This window comes from Melopsittacus undulatus, chromosome Z (assembly GCF_012275295.1).
Source record: "Melopsittacus undulatus isolate bMelUnd1 chromosome Z, bMelUnd1.mat.Z, whole genome shotgun sequence".
NCBI lineage: Eukaryota > Metazoa > Chordata > Aves > Psittaciformes > Psittaculidae > Melopsittacus > Melopsittacus undulatus.
In genome coordinates, this window is record NC_047557.1 from 14943387 (window position 1) to 14961358 (window position 17972).

General features: G+C 42.3%; 1 protein-coding gene across 1 annotated transcript; it reads right to left on the reverse strand.

The window, feature by feature from the left end:
- Positions 1–6636: 6636 nt before the first annotated feature.
- Positions 6637–9307, reverse strand: RPL37 (ribosomal protein L37). The gene is made up of 4 exons (XM_005151978.3): positions 9224–9307; positions 8402–8537; positions 8038–8122; positions 6637–6748 (listed from the first exon to the last, which is right to left on the reverse strand). Exons 1-4 carry the CDS (start codon positions 9224–9226, stop codon positions 6679–6681), a joined length of 294 nt encoding a protein of 97 aa, XP_005152035.2. The 5' UTR covers positions 9227–9307; the 3' UTR covers positions 6637–6678.
- Positions 9308–17972: the final 8665 nt, after the last annotated feature.

Genomic DNA, 17972 nt, shown 5'->3' on the forward strand with positions numbered 1-17972 from the left:
TGTCCTCAGACAGGTTTCTCACTGCCACCTGTTGTCCTTTAGATGGTGTAGTATCTTCTATGACTGCGGCCCAAGGCTTGCGCTAGGCACTATGAAACAGCCTTGAAGCATCATCAGTCACCATCTCCTTTGAGTTGCCAAGTGCTCTGCGTCTATGCACGCAACGGGCAAAGAGCTGGGAAGTGATCTGCTGCATCTCCCCTGGTCACTTTGCACCTTCACTCACACTTCGAAGTGGTTTAATCCATATTAGCAGGCCATGCAGGCCTGCATGGGCTAAAAACATAAACAAGTTTGAGGGTTACTAGGTTTCATAAGCTGCAATTTTGCCCTGGCATCTGAAGTTAAGGTAGAGTTAAGACAGCATTGTTTCATAACCTGACTCAGGTATTGCTTTGGGGTCCCTTCTACAAGCTCACTGAGAGACTTGAAGCAGAAGGATTTTCCTTCTTCCCCTGTCTTGCTTCAAAACCATGTGAAAGGAGCTAATATTTGCCATGTGTAAATGAAATACCTGTTCAAATCCACCTGCTTTTCCTTTTCCATCTAGGGGTCCAAGTCTGGGTGTTAAATGTGGTTGCATCAACCTGCATACTTGCTATATCAAATGTAAACAAACCTTCACATTGTCATAAATTGATTGTAAGCCTACAAGATCTGTTTGGTGCACCTTTAGGATGAGGGCTTGTCTCTGCATTACCCCTCCTACTGGTGGAGTCTGAAAAAAGGAACAGCTCCTGCTACAGTTTCCTTGGTTTCCTTATAAAACAACTGTAAGGACAGCTCCAAAATTCCCTTCAAAGAAAGAATGGAGAAGCAAGTAAGTGTGAAGAGCTGTGTAGGGTCTGGTATTTTCAGCACAATGGCAAACAGTTGTATGAGTGTGTGAGTTTTGGAGGTATGATGGCTCCAAGTCTTTCAGAATTCCCTTGTTTCCACTTTTATCACTGACCTTTGTTTCAGGTCTCTAGGGTTTTCTTGTTGGCCACTGTCTAGAGGAAGACAATAGAGGCTTGGGAGCTTGTATTTCATGACAGGCCATTCATTTGCTATTGAGTTCTACAGGTACCAGTTGTAGGGGCTGGAAGATGTTATTTGAGTCCTTCTGAAATAATTGCTCATTTCACAATTATTGCATTTGAAGGAGATGATATTTAGTGATCCAGATAATCCTTGGTTTTGTCTTCTGATGTTCCTAGGAGTTCTGTGGAAGTGGATGACTCTGTGTGCCATGAAAAGCATAGATCCTCTTGAAGGATCAAGGCCCAAAGAGGAGGCACTTCCACATAGCCCAAGTAGCACGCTAGCCCCACACTCCTGGGGTTTTCATTATAACTTTAGAAGTAATTTTAGTCTAAGCTTATTGGGAATTTGGGCTATAGCTGTATGCACCATAGGTGTCCCAAGGATGAAAGGTTTTATCATGATGGATATTTTAGTACGGCAAAACTTTTCTGGGCATTCTCTATATGAACTTTCCAAGTGTGTGAGAGTATCAAGTAATAGTTTGTATTCACTGAAGAAGAATCTCTTCACTACTACAATTCAGTGGTTTTATTTTTTCAGTAAATGGAAATTACAGGAAGAAATAATGGTTCTTGCTGTGGTTTCAGGCTGTAGAAATTTTCACATTATAGAAAGAATCCTAATTTGAGCATTTCTGAATACCTCCTAAGGCAGAAGCCCACATGTGGGCATTGTTTTTCATTATGTAACAGTTAACAAGTTTTGTTACCAATGTGTTTATTAACACTCACTGCTCTGAATCAGTCCTCCTCACCTATATGAAACATTGCTGGTGTGACTTTCACAACCTGAATATCTCTATCTAATTTTCTTAATTAATTTGCACTAGTGTCGGATTTATAGCAAGAAACTTTAGTCCTACAAAGATAAACTGAAGGTATGTGATACTGTGTCTGTCTCAGCGTTCTCCAGTTGTATTGATTTACATTTGCAGACATGTGCCATTGATCCTATTTCTTTAGCTCTCTACTGTCAATACTTCTTTCACACTCTTGTCCAAGCAAGTTTATCAGTAAGATCAATTCTTACAGCCAAGTGCTCAGAAGCAATCCTATTTCACAGCTGTTCTGTATGCTCATAAAGTCATGAGAAAATGTTACAGAAAAGAAATAGGTGTCCCAGGCCCAACCCTACAGTATGCTACGGATTTCCAGGAAATAAATAAATGTTTTAATTTGCTGTTGACTGCAGTGGGTGTAGGACTTCTGGCTGCATAGACTCTCATTCAGCTATTGGGGTTTTACAGTGCAACTAAGGGGAATTGTTTTGATTCTGTTTTGATTATTCTTATGTGTAAGTATAATATTCTGTAGAATGTGTTTTAACAAAGGAAATTCTAGCAAAATAAAACTTCATTTCAGTATATTGTGTCAGACATCTCATCATGTATTCTGTTACAGTGTATTGTAAAGTAATAACAGTTTATAACAGACACTAAATTGCAGTATTGACTGACACATACATGCATTTAATGAAAACATTATTTTCCAGTTCTTTTCAAATATGAGGATTGTATTTTGAAATGCAGCATATTTCTTTTTAAGGTGGAATTTGCAAGAGGGTGGAAGTACTCTTTGCCATATAATTCCACTTGAGGTGAAATCCACCAAGGGCTTGGCCCAGGGATTTGCAAAAGTGAGGAAATGACCCTTATTTTCTGCTTTGTGAGTTTTTAGATTTGGGGGGTTATGTTCTACAGAAAAGAAAAAGTGGTCTGGTATTAAGTCAGTCCTATAATGTCTTATGTATCTCTGACTGTAAGTGAAAAGGACATGCAGAATTGATGAACAGCTGACTATTTTACATCAGTTTAAGGCAAGCAGTGACACTGAGAGCTGCAGTCATTCTGGGTTTCTATCAGTAGGATTAAAGGCCAGTTTTATATGAGACAGAGTATTTCACAGGTCACAGCACCTCCTGGTTGTTAATACACTGTATACTTCATATTCCCTTTTCTTTTCTGTAACAGCCTACAGTTCTTCCAACCTCCACCCAGCCTTAGACAAATGTTTCTTCTAATTTCCTATGAGGCAAAATTTCCATTGAATTTTTAGTTACAGATATACTTATTAGAGAGAGTGGGTTCATGTGTGGATTACAGCTGCCTTTTCCTGACTGAGCTACAGACCATGTTTGGAAGCAGCAGCCACGAAAGGCCACCCGTACCCCAGGAAAGGGAGCACCTCTTGTCCATGGGGAGCAAGCTGGGCACTCTGCAAGCCTCCCAAAACCAGCATACAGGCTCCTCTTTCTGCTCTGTCCTCCCTTCCTTCTTTCCTGCCTTCTCTCCTTCAGTCCTTTCCTCTTTCTCTTTCTTCCTCCCTCATTTTTCCTGTTTTTCTTGCCCCCTCTTTCTTCTGCCTGTTTTTCCCATTCTTTCTGTCCCCACTAAGACACTTCCATCCAGTGGTATTGTGTTGTCTGAACACCAGAGCAAAAGGGAGTGCTTCGCCCAAAAACCTCTTGTCTAGTACATTAACATTTCCCTAAGGTTTGATTTCTTTAAAAAATCTCATCAGTTCTTGATATCCTGTATATCAAAAATGTCAACACACTGGGCAGGGCCAGTAGCAGTGGTGGGAGATTTAAACATGATATAACCAAAACTAGCACTCTGTTGCTGAGACAATCTGCTCCGATATTTCCACGACCTGTACTGGAGTGCTGCAGTGCAATGTACTGGGGTGTTCCAGAGTTTGAAGATTCCAGGTTGAGAGACAGATGAGACACAATGGATAAAAAAAATAGTTTATTATCAGAGGGAAAGAGGGCGGGGGAGAGCTAGGGAGGAAAAGGAGGGAGGGTTAAAGAAACAGTGATGGATCTTGTTAGCAAGTGTTTATCTTATCAATTCCAGAGACTATGTGGTGATGCTTAGGAAACCAGCTCTGAGAGACATCATGGCAATATGAGGTGGCAGGCTCAACTGTTGACCTGGGTGGTATGAGGGTCTGCCTCCCCACACTGCATGAGGTTCGGGCTTTTATGCTAGTGAAAGGGCACATTCATTCTGACATGGAGGCCAGCCTACATTGGAAGGAGTGGCCAGTTGTGGCTATTTGCTACCACTGCACAGTTAGTACGAAAGGGTCTCTGTTAGGGGATTTTCAAAGTGGACTGAGGGACTTTGAGGGGATATTCAGGGAGGAGCTACCATGGACCATTATCTCACATGTCCTGCAACTGGTGTAAGACTCCCTTTTGCTAACAGCAGTGTTAACTCCCCTATTTTCAAGGTTATGTTCCCACAACTTGTGCAAACAGTTCTGTTCTATTTTTGTGTGTTTCACCATGTACCTTTATCATCACTGACACATAGGGACTCTCCTGAACCAGGGGAACTCCGAGAAGCTGAGAAACCTACCAGGAGCCCTCATTGCTTGTAACAGCAGATGACAAGACCTGAGCAGGGCCGGGAGCAATGGTAGGCAAGCCCCTCACCTATAAAACAACCCACAGGGCAGCACTAGCAAGCAGGAACACTGCAAGCCGTGCATGTGAATTGAACAGAGCTTGGCAATTTGCGCAGGATGGTTGTAGCTCTTTCGGCTTGGCCAGGGAGCAATGGCTCTATCTGAAGTAGCCTGTATCCCCTCTAAACTCTGCACCCACCACAAATGATGCGTTCTCCCACACAGAGCTCAGTGGGAACATGCTGTCACCTAGATTGCGGGCTGCAGGCTGTGCCCTGCTCCTACACCAGCCAGTGTTGTAGAGCGACTCCTGCTTTGTAACAGAGCTCCAGGAGGAGGGGAGGAGGTTGAGAAGTAGCAGAGAGTCTGAGGAGATTGACTACTTGAACCACACCCCATCATCACTGGGACAGGCCTGTCAGGCAAAAAACGACATGATACAGATATCCGCTCTCCATCCAGCAGAATGCAGTTACTGAAGTGGTAAAGGGCAATTATGGTAAGTTCCTGCCCAGCACAGTAGGTGCATCTCCTCGTGACTGCCTCATCTTCCCAGGTGCCCTGGTAGAAGATGTAAAAGGCTCTGCAAGTGGAACCAAACAATTATGAGGATGATGGTCCATCTAGGTTTGAGGTGTCACAAAGTGGATAACAGATAACCCCTAAGTTGATTGTAACAAGATCTCAACAAAAGATTATTCATATACAGAAAAACCAGCAAGGCAGCTGGCACCATTTAAGAAAATACTATGAAAACTGAAGTGCTTCAAAATCTATATCCAGTAAAGCCTTCAGTCCAGCTATGACCAATACATGAGCTACCTGAGCTCTCCTAAAGAGGTCTAACACAAACCCAAGTTAACTGATTTTCCTGCCCGTCACCAAGAATTTTGTAACAGTTCAAAGAGCAGTGGCTGTCAAATTTGGTGGTCTCCTGGGTTCAGCTGTAGCAGGTTTTTTTCTCTTAGTACCTGGTGCAGTGCTGTGTTCTGAGAACAACGCTAGTAGCACACCGGTGTTTTTAATTGTTCCTAAGTAATGCTTACTCTAATCAAGGACTTTTAGTCTCATGTTCTACCCTTGAGGAGGGTCATTGGAAACTGGGAGGAAGCAGACAGGACACCTGACCCAAACTAGCCAAAGGGACATTCCAAACCACAGCACAGCAAGCCCAGTGTATAAACTGGGGGATTATCCAGAAGGCCCAGACCACTGCTCAGGGCAGCAATTTCTTGTCGTAGGTAAAATTCCAGCTGAAACAGTCTGTTAAGTTCTCAGCTTCCAGTCACTGTTACCTTGGTATGCATTACATAAATGCTTGGGTTTCAGCCTTATTCATGCTGAAGAGCTAGTAAGTAGCAGCAGTGAACAGTTAGGCACTGGCTCTTGCAGTATTGTACCATGTGAGTCATTGTCCAGAACAAAACCCCATTACAGAAAGATCATGCAAGACTTTGCAAAACAAAGGCTTTCATTCCCACCCACAGCCAGAATACTTGCTGTAGCACTGCCCAACAAGCCTTTAGAGCCTTGCTGACCTGTTTTAAGATGCTTTGATGCACTTCATTGTCACAGAGACTAACAAAGACACATTTACCCTTACTAACTCCTATACGTTTCCCTGTGTACCACCAAAACCCACAATTCAGATGCACTTCTGAGCTCTGGATGTATATGGATGTGTAGTACATGAAAAGTGTATTTTAACAGCTTCACCACCACTTGCAGACTGTATCAGAAGGACCAGTTGAAAGCAGAGTGCTTTGTGTGTTTGCTACCTGTAACCAGGGCAGCAGGGAAAAGATCTTTGTTTAGAAACAGCCCAAGTAGATAAAGCATCCAAAAGCATTAACTGTATTGGATTTAAAAATGCAATAAAGTGCTGCCAGGTGCACTCCAGTTTCACACCTGGCTGAAAATTGCATGAGGCACCAGTCCATCAGTTTGGAAATCCCCAGAGGACTTGCTTCTGGATCATGCTACCTACCTTTTACTGTCTACACCCAGCATAGTTAATACTATGTGCATCTCTTTGTGCATCAGCTTATCTCACTGACCTCCCCAGACCGTCTTGGCACCTTCTGTCCAAATTACAGCAGATCCTCAACCCCTTTGTGTTGGGTAGTATGTGTGCTCCAGATGAATGCATTTTCAGGAATCTTACATTTCACTAAAGTAAAATATAAAAGTTGACAGATTTTCTGTATAAGACCATTTATTTTAACAAACAAATGAGTCTTTATGATGAACTGGAAGCTGCAACAGCTGCTCTCTTGGGCTTCGGGGTGGTTCCCTCACGGAATCCATTCCTGCAAGTAGAAATATGGTTACTACATTTTGAAAGGATAATTACTGCTCCAAGGTATTTTCTTACAAACAGTGTTTTGTATCGAGTTCACCAGCTTTTTTTCAGGGATGCACTGAAATCACTGTGGAATTCCTATGTTCATTTTAGTAAGAAACACCTTATTAATAGATGTTTGGAATAAGCAATACATTTTTCACTCCCTTCTGCTGAGGTAAATCTGATTTCTTCAAATAGCAAGATTTCAGTAGCTGAGTGAATACTGCAAGACTACATCAGATACAGCACACCTTACTTCACGTTCCTACTAAGGAACTCAGCAAAAAATTTCATGTTTGTGAAGTGCAAGCCAACTTCTTACCGTAATACTCTATTTCTGCAACCAGGCATTAGGACAGGCATGACAAAAAGCAGCCTCAGCTCTAAGCTCTGTCTTGGATACATTTGTATGTCACTAATGCCCACTGGAATGCAGGCTACAGCTGCACACTGTAACATGCTTTCCAGCTGCTGATGGGCAAGCCTAGGTTCACCAGCACAGATGAACTGATCTCTCAACTACACCCACATCTCAGACTTAAAGGACTCCTACTTTTCACTACTAAAGCCAGTCTACATTTTCACAACAAGACTCTCAAACTGGTGTTTTCCACCCAGCTTTCTAAAGTATTAGGCTGTAAGCTACAGGTCTCAGTTTTATAACATGGAGGTCATACAAAAGAATTTCTCAGTGAACTTAACTGTACAGTATCTATCTCTACCATTACCTCAAAAGTACAACTCAAAGCTTTGTAACAAGTTTCAGAAACCTGTAAATCAGAGCCTGATACTTTAACTACTTCCTTGCTAACTTGAAATAAGAGAGTAATTACTGAAGTTATTTCAGTCCTGAACTTTTTTTGTGGGCAAAAAAGAACTGGAATGCATTTCTGACTTGTGACTTAGGAAACCTCCGCACTTCAGTGCAACCGGCATACTGTCCCACAAACAGAGGTAGTACTATGTAAAACATTTATTTTAAAATGTGGTCATTTAAATACAATAATCTGTGTTCTGTAGTATCTACACTTAATAGAAACATCAGCTTATTATACACTGTATGCCTTAACAGGGAACAAGGTTTTTATCCTCAAAGGAATATGCAATTATATAAAGCATCATTTATTTAATGATAAAGAACACATGATATCAAATGTGCTAATAAAAAATTTTAACGTTGATTAATGACTTTTATCATTATGTGGTATTTATGCAGAATTTCACACCATGAAATGTTGTAATAAAACATCATACCTGAACCGACGGTAGACCTTCTTCAGGTGCCTCATGCGACCAGTACCAGTGGTGTTACGTCTTTTAGCCTTTGCACTCCAGTTATCTAAAACATAGAAGCTACTGTCACTCTTTTGCACCCATTAAGCTGCACATTACATTTGTGTAACACAATTATCCTTATCTGTCAGAAAAAGAGTAATTATAAAGTCAATTTCTGTGCAGTAATACTGCACGTTAACTAAAATACAAGTAATCAGCATTAGTTTAATAAACTCCAAACACTGAGGGATGATACAGTATTCCTCCTGATCAGGAGAAACCCAGACTACTGAGAAAGCCACGTAAGTGCAAATTTCTAAATTAAAGTCAGCGTGCTACTTACACTTTCTCTTACGCTTAGCAGGGTAACCACATTTTCCACAAGTAGATTTCTGCAGATGGTATGCCTTGGACCCACATCGGCGACACAAGGTGTGAGTCTTATTTCGCCGCTTACCAAATGACGATGTACCCTTCGTCTGAAAAGCATTTCAAGACATGGCATGTTGCAAATACCACCAGCAGTCATGCATCTACACAAGCTCTTCTAAAAACCAGAGTGCAATAATCACGTCAGCAGCACACTGAACTCTGAAGCACCAGCTCAGTTTCGCCTATAGGTAGCCTCCATTTCTAGAAATCTCTTCCTTATGCCTCCCGCTGCCATTCATTATGCCCTCCCCTCGGCCGCCCATATTCTGAAGTAACACTGAGCTGTTATTTCCAGCTGCCTTCCTGTCACCCCCAAGCTCATCACTAGCGAGCAAGAAACTGTTTTTCCTTGAAGAACGGCGATCTCCCCCTGCAGACCCGCCGCACACTCACAAGAGGCTCTGCCCACCGAACCCCCTCGTTACGATACCGAGCAGCATGCACCCAGATTCCGCAGGAGACCCCAGCGGCGCTCGGGCGGCTGCAGGGCCCCGCCACCGCCTTCCCGCCCGAATGAGCCGCCCCGCTCCCCAGCAGCAGTGGCACCGCGGCCCGCTGCCAGGCTCTCAGGCCCCGGCTCCGCCAAGCCCGCCCCCTCTCAGCGCTCCGCCGCCAAACCCCGCCGCAGCAAACCGCAAGGGCGGCCCGAACATCAGAGGCCGCCCGCAGCCCCGCGAGGCCCGACAAAGAGGCGATGGCAACGGATGCTCGGCGCCCGCGCCATAACGCTCACCATCTTGCCTGGCCACCAGCACCAAAGAGACCAAACCCCCTTCGCTTCCGCTAGAGTCCGATTACTGCTTCCGGAGGCGGGGCGGTTGCGCGCGGCTGTGTTAGTGTTGCTGCGGCCTGGCTGTGGGCGGGCTTCATCTCCCTGGTACCCGCGTGGGCCTGGCTAGGCCTCATGACGGGGACTGATCCCCGTCACGATCGTTGCACGCCTTAGTGTCGCGGTGAGGCCTGGGCGGCTCGGGAGCGGAAGCTCCTTTGCGGTGTGCGAGGCCATGGGCCTCGTAGTAGTAGCCGAGAGGGTCTGTGTAAATATATATCTGCCTGGTAAAGAGAAGGTCAAATGCACCCAAGCTGCCATACCGGCATATTGTTTTTAAGTAACGCTGCTGCTCTGCCCCGGTGCTGTTCAGACGTGGCTGCTGCTCTGCTTCATTCTGCAGAGTGCTGACACTGGTTACACTCTCAGAGAAAATTATTTTAGTAAATGAAATTCAGGGGCAGAGCGTTTTTCTCTAATAACAGAATTTCAAACTAAGCTGTCTCAGCAGGGATCAGAGGGTTGCAGTACCTCTCCTGTGAGGGAAAGCTGATAGAGCTGGGCTTGTTCAGCCTGGAGAAGGCTAAGGAGACACTTTTTTTTTTTTTGTGGCATTTCAGTTCTTAGAAGAAGCCTTTGAGAAAGTTGAGAGGCTTTTTAGCAGGGCCTGTTACATTAGGATGTGGGATAAGGGTTTTAAACTAAAAAGAGGAGAAATTCCAGCATGATGTGAAGCAAAAAATCCTTATATTGAGAGTGGTGCAATACTGGCACAGGTTGCCTGGAGTGGTGGTGAATGCGCCATTCCTGGAGACACTCCAGGCCAGGCTGGATGTGTTTCTGGGCAACCAGGTGTAGTTGAAGATGTGCCTGCTCATTGCAGGGGGGTTGGACCAGATGGTCTTTGAGGATCCTTTCAACCCAAACTATTCTGTGATTCTACAAAAAACACGCAGTCTTCCTGCACTCTCTGCTTGCCCATGTCCCCCCAGGCTCCCCATGTGCATTGCTGTCTGCCTGCAGTCAAAAGCATCACAGTAATGCAAAGTCTGGATCTACTCAGATTCACCTGTCAAATTCTCACATGCCAGTCTATTGTGCATCATCAGGAGACTGACAATCTATATGCAGTTTTATCTTAGTTTTGGGGAAAATAACACATAGAAAGAGAAATTTAAGAAATCTGTTTTTTGAAGAAAATTGAAGCAACATTTTCTTTTAATCACGAGTTCAACACCTTGTTGTCTCAAAATATCACCAAGTTCAGAAATTGGTGATAAAGCAAATTTATTTACTCCTTGATTATAGAATTAATTTTGTCTAACAGCTCTTGGTAAACATACGTATTTGTCTGGCATGCTAGACCTCACTTCTCACTCCTACTTCCAGTTTACTGACCAAAAATGTAGTTATTACAAAATGCAGCTGTCTGGGCCTGCCACAATGAACAGCGGGCAGTTGAGCCCCTGTAATGTGGTGCTTATTGTCCAGAATAAAGGATCCTGCCATGGCACAAGCGCCAGAGCAGTGAAACTGTTCAGCTGCTGCATTTCCACTCCTGGACAAAGCAGGCTTGTACAGTTCTCTCAGTGTTAATTTATCCTCACTTATTTCCTGAGCGTGGACTCCCACTGCCTTTATATGCTGGGAGGCTTTTGTCCTCTGCTAAGTTTGAAGGATGGGACAAAAAGCCATTTTGACTTTAGCATCATTGTTTCCAGACACATTAAAGTGTGGCCCAGGCTGTTCACTCAGTGGTTTTCTTTTGGTTGGTGATTTCTATCACAGAAATAACACTGAAGGCAGAGGTCTTTGCTCATATTCAGTCTATCGGTTTAGTCCATTCATGGCTGTAGTTAGAGGAGAGAGATAAATGGTTCCAAAGGGTGAATCACCCCTGAATTAGGTGTCTAAAGTAGGCTGGAAAAATTATATCTGAGAGGAACCCTTCTCCTTCCACTAATTCTAACAGGAGCCTAGACAGACCCCTTAGGCTAGGTACATAGATGGCTGAAGTTAGTTAAAATGAGTTTTGCCATGACTGACTGAATGAAAATACTATTACAGCAATTTGGTCTTTCTTGCCAAAATTAGAAGAGAAAACTCGGTGCCTATGAATGAAATGCTATACAGAAAAAAATAAAAAAATCCCAATTAACTCCCAACAGTGTGAATACATCCTACAGGCTGGACTGGAGTCATGTATCTCCCAGCAACTTTGCTGTGTGTCATTTAACTAGTGCCTTCTTTCTTTCTTACTAGATCTCAGAAATCTGGAAGATCCTGTGAAGACATTGGACAGGTGCCATGGCAACAGCTTCCAAAGTAATTGTGTTGGTTTGGCTGCCTGAAAGGATATGCTGCCAGAGGAATTATTCTTGTCCTCAGTGAGATAAAAATAATCCTGTTCATTTACATGTCTTCAAACCAGTTAGGAGAGAAAAGTATTTTGTGTTTTCATGCAGTTGTCTTCAGTGTTCAGGAACACTGCATACTTTTAGTGTAGAAGATGGACAGAGCTGTGGCTGACCCAGTACCATTACAGAAGCTCTTAGTCCCCATGCAGTTCATGAGTGAGGACAGAGTTCATTCCCCATAGTGAAATCCAGCATGCTCAAAACCCACAGACTCATTTCCTGGCACCGCTGAATGCATCAGCCTAAATAAAATCATAAAATCATAGAATACTTAGGGTTGGAAAGAACCTTAAGATCATCTGGTACCAAAACCCCTGCCATGGGCAGGGACACCTCACATTAAACCATATCACCCAGGGCTTCATACAGCCTGGCCTTGAACACTGCCAGGGATGCAGCATTCATAACCTCCCTGGGCAACCCATTCCAGTACCTCACCACCCTAACAGGAAAGAATTTCTTCCTTATATCCAATCTAAACCTCCCCTGTTTAAGTTAACCCGTTACTCCTTGTCCTATCATTACAGTCCCTAATGAATAGTCCCTCACCAGCATCTCTGTAGGCACCCTTCAGATACTGGAAGGCTGCTACAAAGTCTCCATGCATTCTTCTCCAGGCTGAACAGCCCCAACTTTCTCAGCCTGTCTTCATATGGGAGGTGCTCCAGTCCCCTGATCATCCTCGTGGCCTCATCTGGACTTGTTCCAACAGTTCCATGTCCTTTTTATGTTGAGGACACCAGAACTGCACACAGTACTCCAAGTGAGGTCTCATGAGAGCAGAGTAGAGGGGCAGGATCATCTCCTTTGACCTGGTGGTCACGCTTCTTTTGATGCAGCCCAGGATACTGTTGGCTTTCTGGGCTACAAGCACACACTGAAGCTGGCTCATGTTCATTTTCTCATAGACCAACACCCCCAAGTCCTTCTAAGTCATGGAACAGTACTTAAAGATCATCCAGTTCCAATCCCCTTGCCATGGGCAGGGATACTTGACGAGGTTGCTCAAAGCACCATCCAACCTGACCTTAAACACTTCAGGGATGGGGCAGCCACAGCTTCTTGGGCAACCTGTTCCAGTGTCTCACCACCCTGACAGGGAAGAACTTCCTAATAACTAATCTAAAACTCCACTTTTTCAGTTTAAAGCCATACAGGGAAGAACTTCCTAATAACTAATCTAAAACTCCACTTTTTCAGTTTAAAGCCATTTCCCCTTTTCCTGTTGATATACAGTGAGAATAGAATTTGCCATGGTGATAACACTGTCTGCCCTGATGAGCAACATCACTTGGAAAAAACAGAGTTTGTGTAAGGAATACATTCCTTACTAACTGCCTTAACCTCGGAAGCAGAGCTAAAGGACTGATAAAAGGAGAACATCTGGACTAGAAGGAGCCCAAAACAAGTAAGAGAAAATAAGCTGTCAACAATAAATGGCAGTAAGTGAGTGAAAGGCAAAGGTGGCAGGGGGGAGATTGTGACCACTGACTCAATATAGGACCAAAAAAGCTTGTCCCCATCCTCCCTTCATGGAGCAAGTGTGCTGATTTACATTTCAAGCAAGGACAGTTTATCAAATAGAAGTTAAGAATACTGATTAATCATACATTTGGTAACTTTTGACCAATGAAAAGTAATTTCTTTGTACTCTGAAATTTATATATCTGATGTACACAAAACTAAGGTGTGATAGCCTTGTGGAGCTTTCACCTTGCACCCTATTTTGCAAAACAGTTGACAATAAAATACTTTATATATATTCTGTATATGGACATTTTGCACACCAGGTAGCAATCCCACTTTTGGGATAACACTATCATTATATGTCCTTGTAAAAAGTCCCTCTCCAGCATTCTTGTAGGCCCCTTTAGGTATTTGAAGGTCTCCCTGGAGCCTTACCTTTTTTCATGCTGAACAACCCCAAATCTCTCTTTCAGTGTCTTAGTTTTGGTTGTAATAGATCTAATTTTCTTATAGCTGGTGCAGTCCTGTCTTTTGGCTTTAGTCTGAGAAAAATTATGATTACACACTGACTTTTTTACCTAAGTAGTGCTTCCTCTGATCAAGGACTTTTCAGTCTCATGCTCTGCCAGTGAGGAGGGGCACGAGAAGCTGGGAGGAAGCAGAGACAGGACACCTGATCCAAACTAGTAAAAGGGTTATTCCATACCACAGCACGTCATGCTCAGTATATAAACTGGGAGAAATTGGGTGGGAGAGGACGATCACAGCTCAGGGTGGGATGGGAATTGGTCAGTGCATGGTGAGCAATTGCATTGGGTTTCCTGAATTTTGTTCCTCTTTTTCTTATTATTTCTAATATTATATTTCACTTTGTTTAAATTATGAAACTGTTAATCTCTCTACCTGCAGGTTTTACCTTCTTCTGGTTCTCCTCCCCATCCCACTGATGACTGGGGGAGCAACCAGCTGTGTGGTAGTTACTTGCTGGGTGCCTTAAACCAGGACACTCAGCCTGTCTTCACAGGTCACAAGGCTGCAGTACAGCCATGCAGTCCCTGATGTGACCTTGTGGGGTTTGCTCCAAAAGAGAGAAGTTGTACTGGTTCTGCAAAACCTGAACACTGTTGAAAGGACTTGTGTGTGGCAAATGGAAGCCTTACATCCAAGCAAGTTCTGTCTGATGTCATCATATGATATCACATTATTTGTGCTCATATGTGGCGGCCTTTGCACAAGCAGGAATGACTTCAGAGGATAGGAATAGTGAAGATTCAAGCTTCATATACAATAGAAGCCAGCAAGTGTTTGATATCACATTATCTTCAGAGGTGCAAACAAGCTGAAGTCCTTATTTCTAAATGTTATCTTAGATCAAAGGTATACCTTTCACTGTCCTCTTGATGTTGATCACTTTGACCTAGATGACACTGTCTCATGAAGGCTGCAGAACTGAGGAATTCAGGGCAACATTTTCATGAGGTTCAGTTTGGATGCATTTTTTCTGGATATCATCTTGATTTGCAGAGGTAGACATCTTGGTTGGAATTGGTGGGAAAGAAACTACACTGAATATCTGTTGCCAAGCAGCCACAAGAAACGTAAGTTTATTTGTACAGTATCCAGATTCTTCAGTCTGATCATGTGTGAATTTGAACCAGAAACTTTGGTAACCACCAGATGACAGTATAGCTCAACTAAAAAATTTTTCTCCTAAACGACTCAGTAGAAACTCTCCAAACAGTAGCTGTAAATTAGGTAAATAAGTTGAAAACAACATTATCTGTACAGTTCTTACATCTCTATGACAATAATAGATTATATGAGCAAACAGCAGTGCTAATGAAAAAGGCTGTTGCATCCTGCTAAGAAGCGAGTAAATGTAATACAAAAAGCTTTCATTTGTTTAAGATGAAAATGGATAGGAGAAAGTTAAAACAGCTGTCACTAAATTATGACACTGATTGTTAAAATGTAGTGGAAATGATTAAAAAAACCAAAAACCCCAAAACCTCTTTGTATAACAAAGCTTATACAGTGAGTATAAAATGCAGTTGATACTGTTGCCTTCTGTTTCTAGTCCTGGAATGGGAAGAGCCCCTTTATTACAACTGTGTACTCTTTCCAGGCTTTCAGACTCTTCCATAAAACCAGCACAAATTATGACCCTTCACAAAGCAAGCAAAAATCAGTGCCAGAATTTAATAACCAATTATTCAAATTAATACTAAAGAAAGTCTCCAAGTGTTTTTCTTAGTACTGAATTAGAAATTTTCATAGTTATTGTTTCAATTTATGACAGCATGAGCATGTTTATACTGATGATCATAAAAACAGCTCTTCTACAGTGCTCATGAGCAGTGTTCATATAGGTAAGTTACATTCAAAGAGCAATTTTTCACTGCTTCTCCTTCACACCAAGCAGAGAGACCAGATAGTAGTCTTCATAACATGGGCAAATGCTCTAAGGGTGGAATTAAGACATGACAGATAACAGTAGAATGGATCAGCAACCAACACAAGCAAGCCCTCCCCACTCATTTCTTTACCTGACTTTAACCTTTACATTAGAATAGCTGGAGAGGTGAGGATCCTGTGTCCTTCTCCACCAGAAACCCCCCTAGAATTTCTTTGTTTCTCCATCTAGCTAGGGGAGCAGGGGCAGCATAGCTCTGCAGAAGAGGTATGCTTGTTACACACTACAACAGCATAAATGAGAATTTAAAAATTTTCCTAGATTTTTGGTTTGTTTTTTAAATGCTTAAACATAGGTACATTGCAAGGTTGTCGTGCATTGTTGCATCAAAGCAGTAAGTCTCAGAGGGGATTTCACTGACTAGCCTCAGGCTTGCAGAGGTAGTTGTATGGCAGTTTAAGCTGAACACCAGAGGGGGTGCCTAGGAGAAAGCTACAAGTTCCTTTACAAAGTGGCAGCCATTTTCTTTTCAGTTGTGTAACAACTAGATATTCTTGTGCTGCTAGTATTATTTTGATAAAACAACCTATATTTCATCTTGTTTTGTTTGATACTGTTGTCTTAAATGTTTCTTGTATTATTTATACACAAATGTATGCACATACAAGCCTAGAACAAAATTTTCACTGGACATGCACAAAAAGCATTTAATAGAATCACAGAATTATAGACTGCTTTGGGTTAGAAGGGACCTTAAAGTTCATCTAATTCCAACCCCCTGCCATGGGCAGGGACACCTTCCACTAGAGCAGGTTGCTCAAGATTTCTTTCAGTCCCTTTAAGTACTGGAAGGTGCTCAGGTCTTTCCCGACCCTTCTCCAGGCTGAACAAGCCCAGCTCTCTCAGCCTGTCTCCATAGCAGAGGTGCTCCAGCCCTCTGATCATCTCTGTGGCCTTCTATGGATTCAGTCCAACACACCCACATCCTTCTTACATTGGGCCATCCTTCCTCTGTTGGGCCACCACATTTCAGCCACTGCAGCTGGGAATTGTAGTCTGTATTATGGAAAAACCCAGCTTCTAATCATACTTAGCAGTATTAGCAGTATGTTCTTTCCTTTTTTTCTTTTTGTTTTACTAAAAAAAATATTAAAAGCTTGTCTAATTCACAGCTATACACAGCCTTTGTCTAAGCCCAGACATTATTGCTGGAATTTGCTAACTTGAAAGCCGAGTGTCTAAACAGAACTTACAATATCAACTCTTTTATAATTCAGAATGTTCTGGTATGAATGATACATGGGCATACATTTTCTAAAAGAAACAGAATTTCAACTGGCTTGAAAAAAAGAAACCCTAACAACTTTTCTTGCGGAAATGTTGAAGTAAAAGTCTGCCAGAAGCTCAGGAAAGAAAGCTATCATAAATTTATATTCAAACAGTTGGCTATCTTACCCTCTCAGTTTTCTCACTTTTTATGTGGAATTAATCAGTTGCCTAGATATATCTCTGTCATCGTGTTCCCTCCATGTGTTACTCAGCTGTGCTTTAACTGCTTATGTGAATGATTTTATCTTTAGTAAAAGTATGTGAATGATTTTACTTCTCACCAGCCATTCCTTAAAACATGATTTGATGTTCTCCTCCCGGAATAGTTTTGGGTAGCTGGAGAAACACACACACATGGTTTATAGTGCTTTCTCTCTCCAAAGGTAAGCGGATAGTTCAATTTTACAAGACACATCGAGATTTGGCACCTGTTAGTGCTAAAAGCACTGGTACAGAATGTACATGGTAAGTGGTGCATGATATGTTATTACGTACCACATACCATGTACATGTGTGTTGCAATTCAAAGTATCCAGTTATGTGAATAAATACAAAGCTGTGTACAAAACATGCATTAGCTAAGTATGTCTGTTTTTCTTTCAGCATATGTACTTACTTCTCAGAAATATTTATTGTTTATACATTTCAAGTTTTCCTTTGGCCTAACATTCAGGGAAAAAAATACAGATGCCTGTAATAAAGTGGGAGTTAAGAAGAGAAAACACTGGAGAAAACTGGGGCATTCAGGATTAATCTGAATAAAATAAACCCAATACATTATTTGTTATTTATTTATTTCATCTCACATCTCACTTCAGGCATCTCAACTATGGGACTCAATGATGAGACTATCATAAATGGCTGATTTCCCTGGTCACTCTCTCCCTTCTCTAGAAATAAAAATAAAAGCCCACTTTAAAGTAGAAAAACCTGTCACTTGGACAGCACTCTTTATCCTGTATGGAACTGTGGGGTTTACCTTTAGTTTTTGGATGTGAGACACTAACTGTAAGAAAAAAGAAGGCTTTACAGTGGGCTGAAGTGGAGAAATGCAAGTTCCATATATATTAAAGATAAAGCCTGTTTC

Excerpts from the sequence above, each read along its gene's own strand:
- RPL37 (XM_005151978.3), bottom strand. Across the intron at positions 8,123-8,401 it reads TGCTAAGCGTAAGAGAAAGT|ATAACTGGAGTGCAAAGGCT; the intron begins GTAAGTAGCACG and ends TCTATGTTTTAG. Across the intron at positions 6,749-8,037 it reads AAGGTCTACCGTCGGTTCAG|GAATGGATTCCGTGAGGGAA; the intron begins GTATGATGTTTT and ends TTCTACTTGCAG.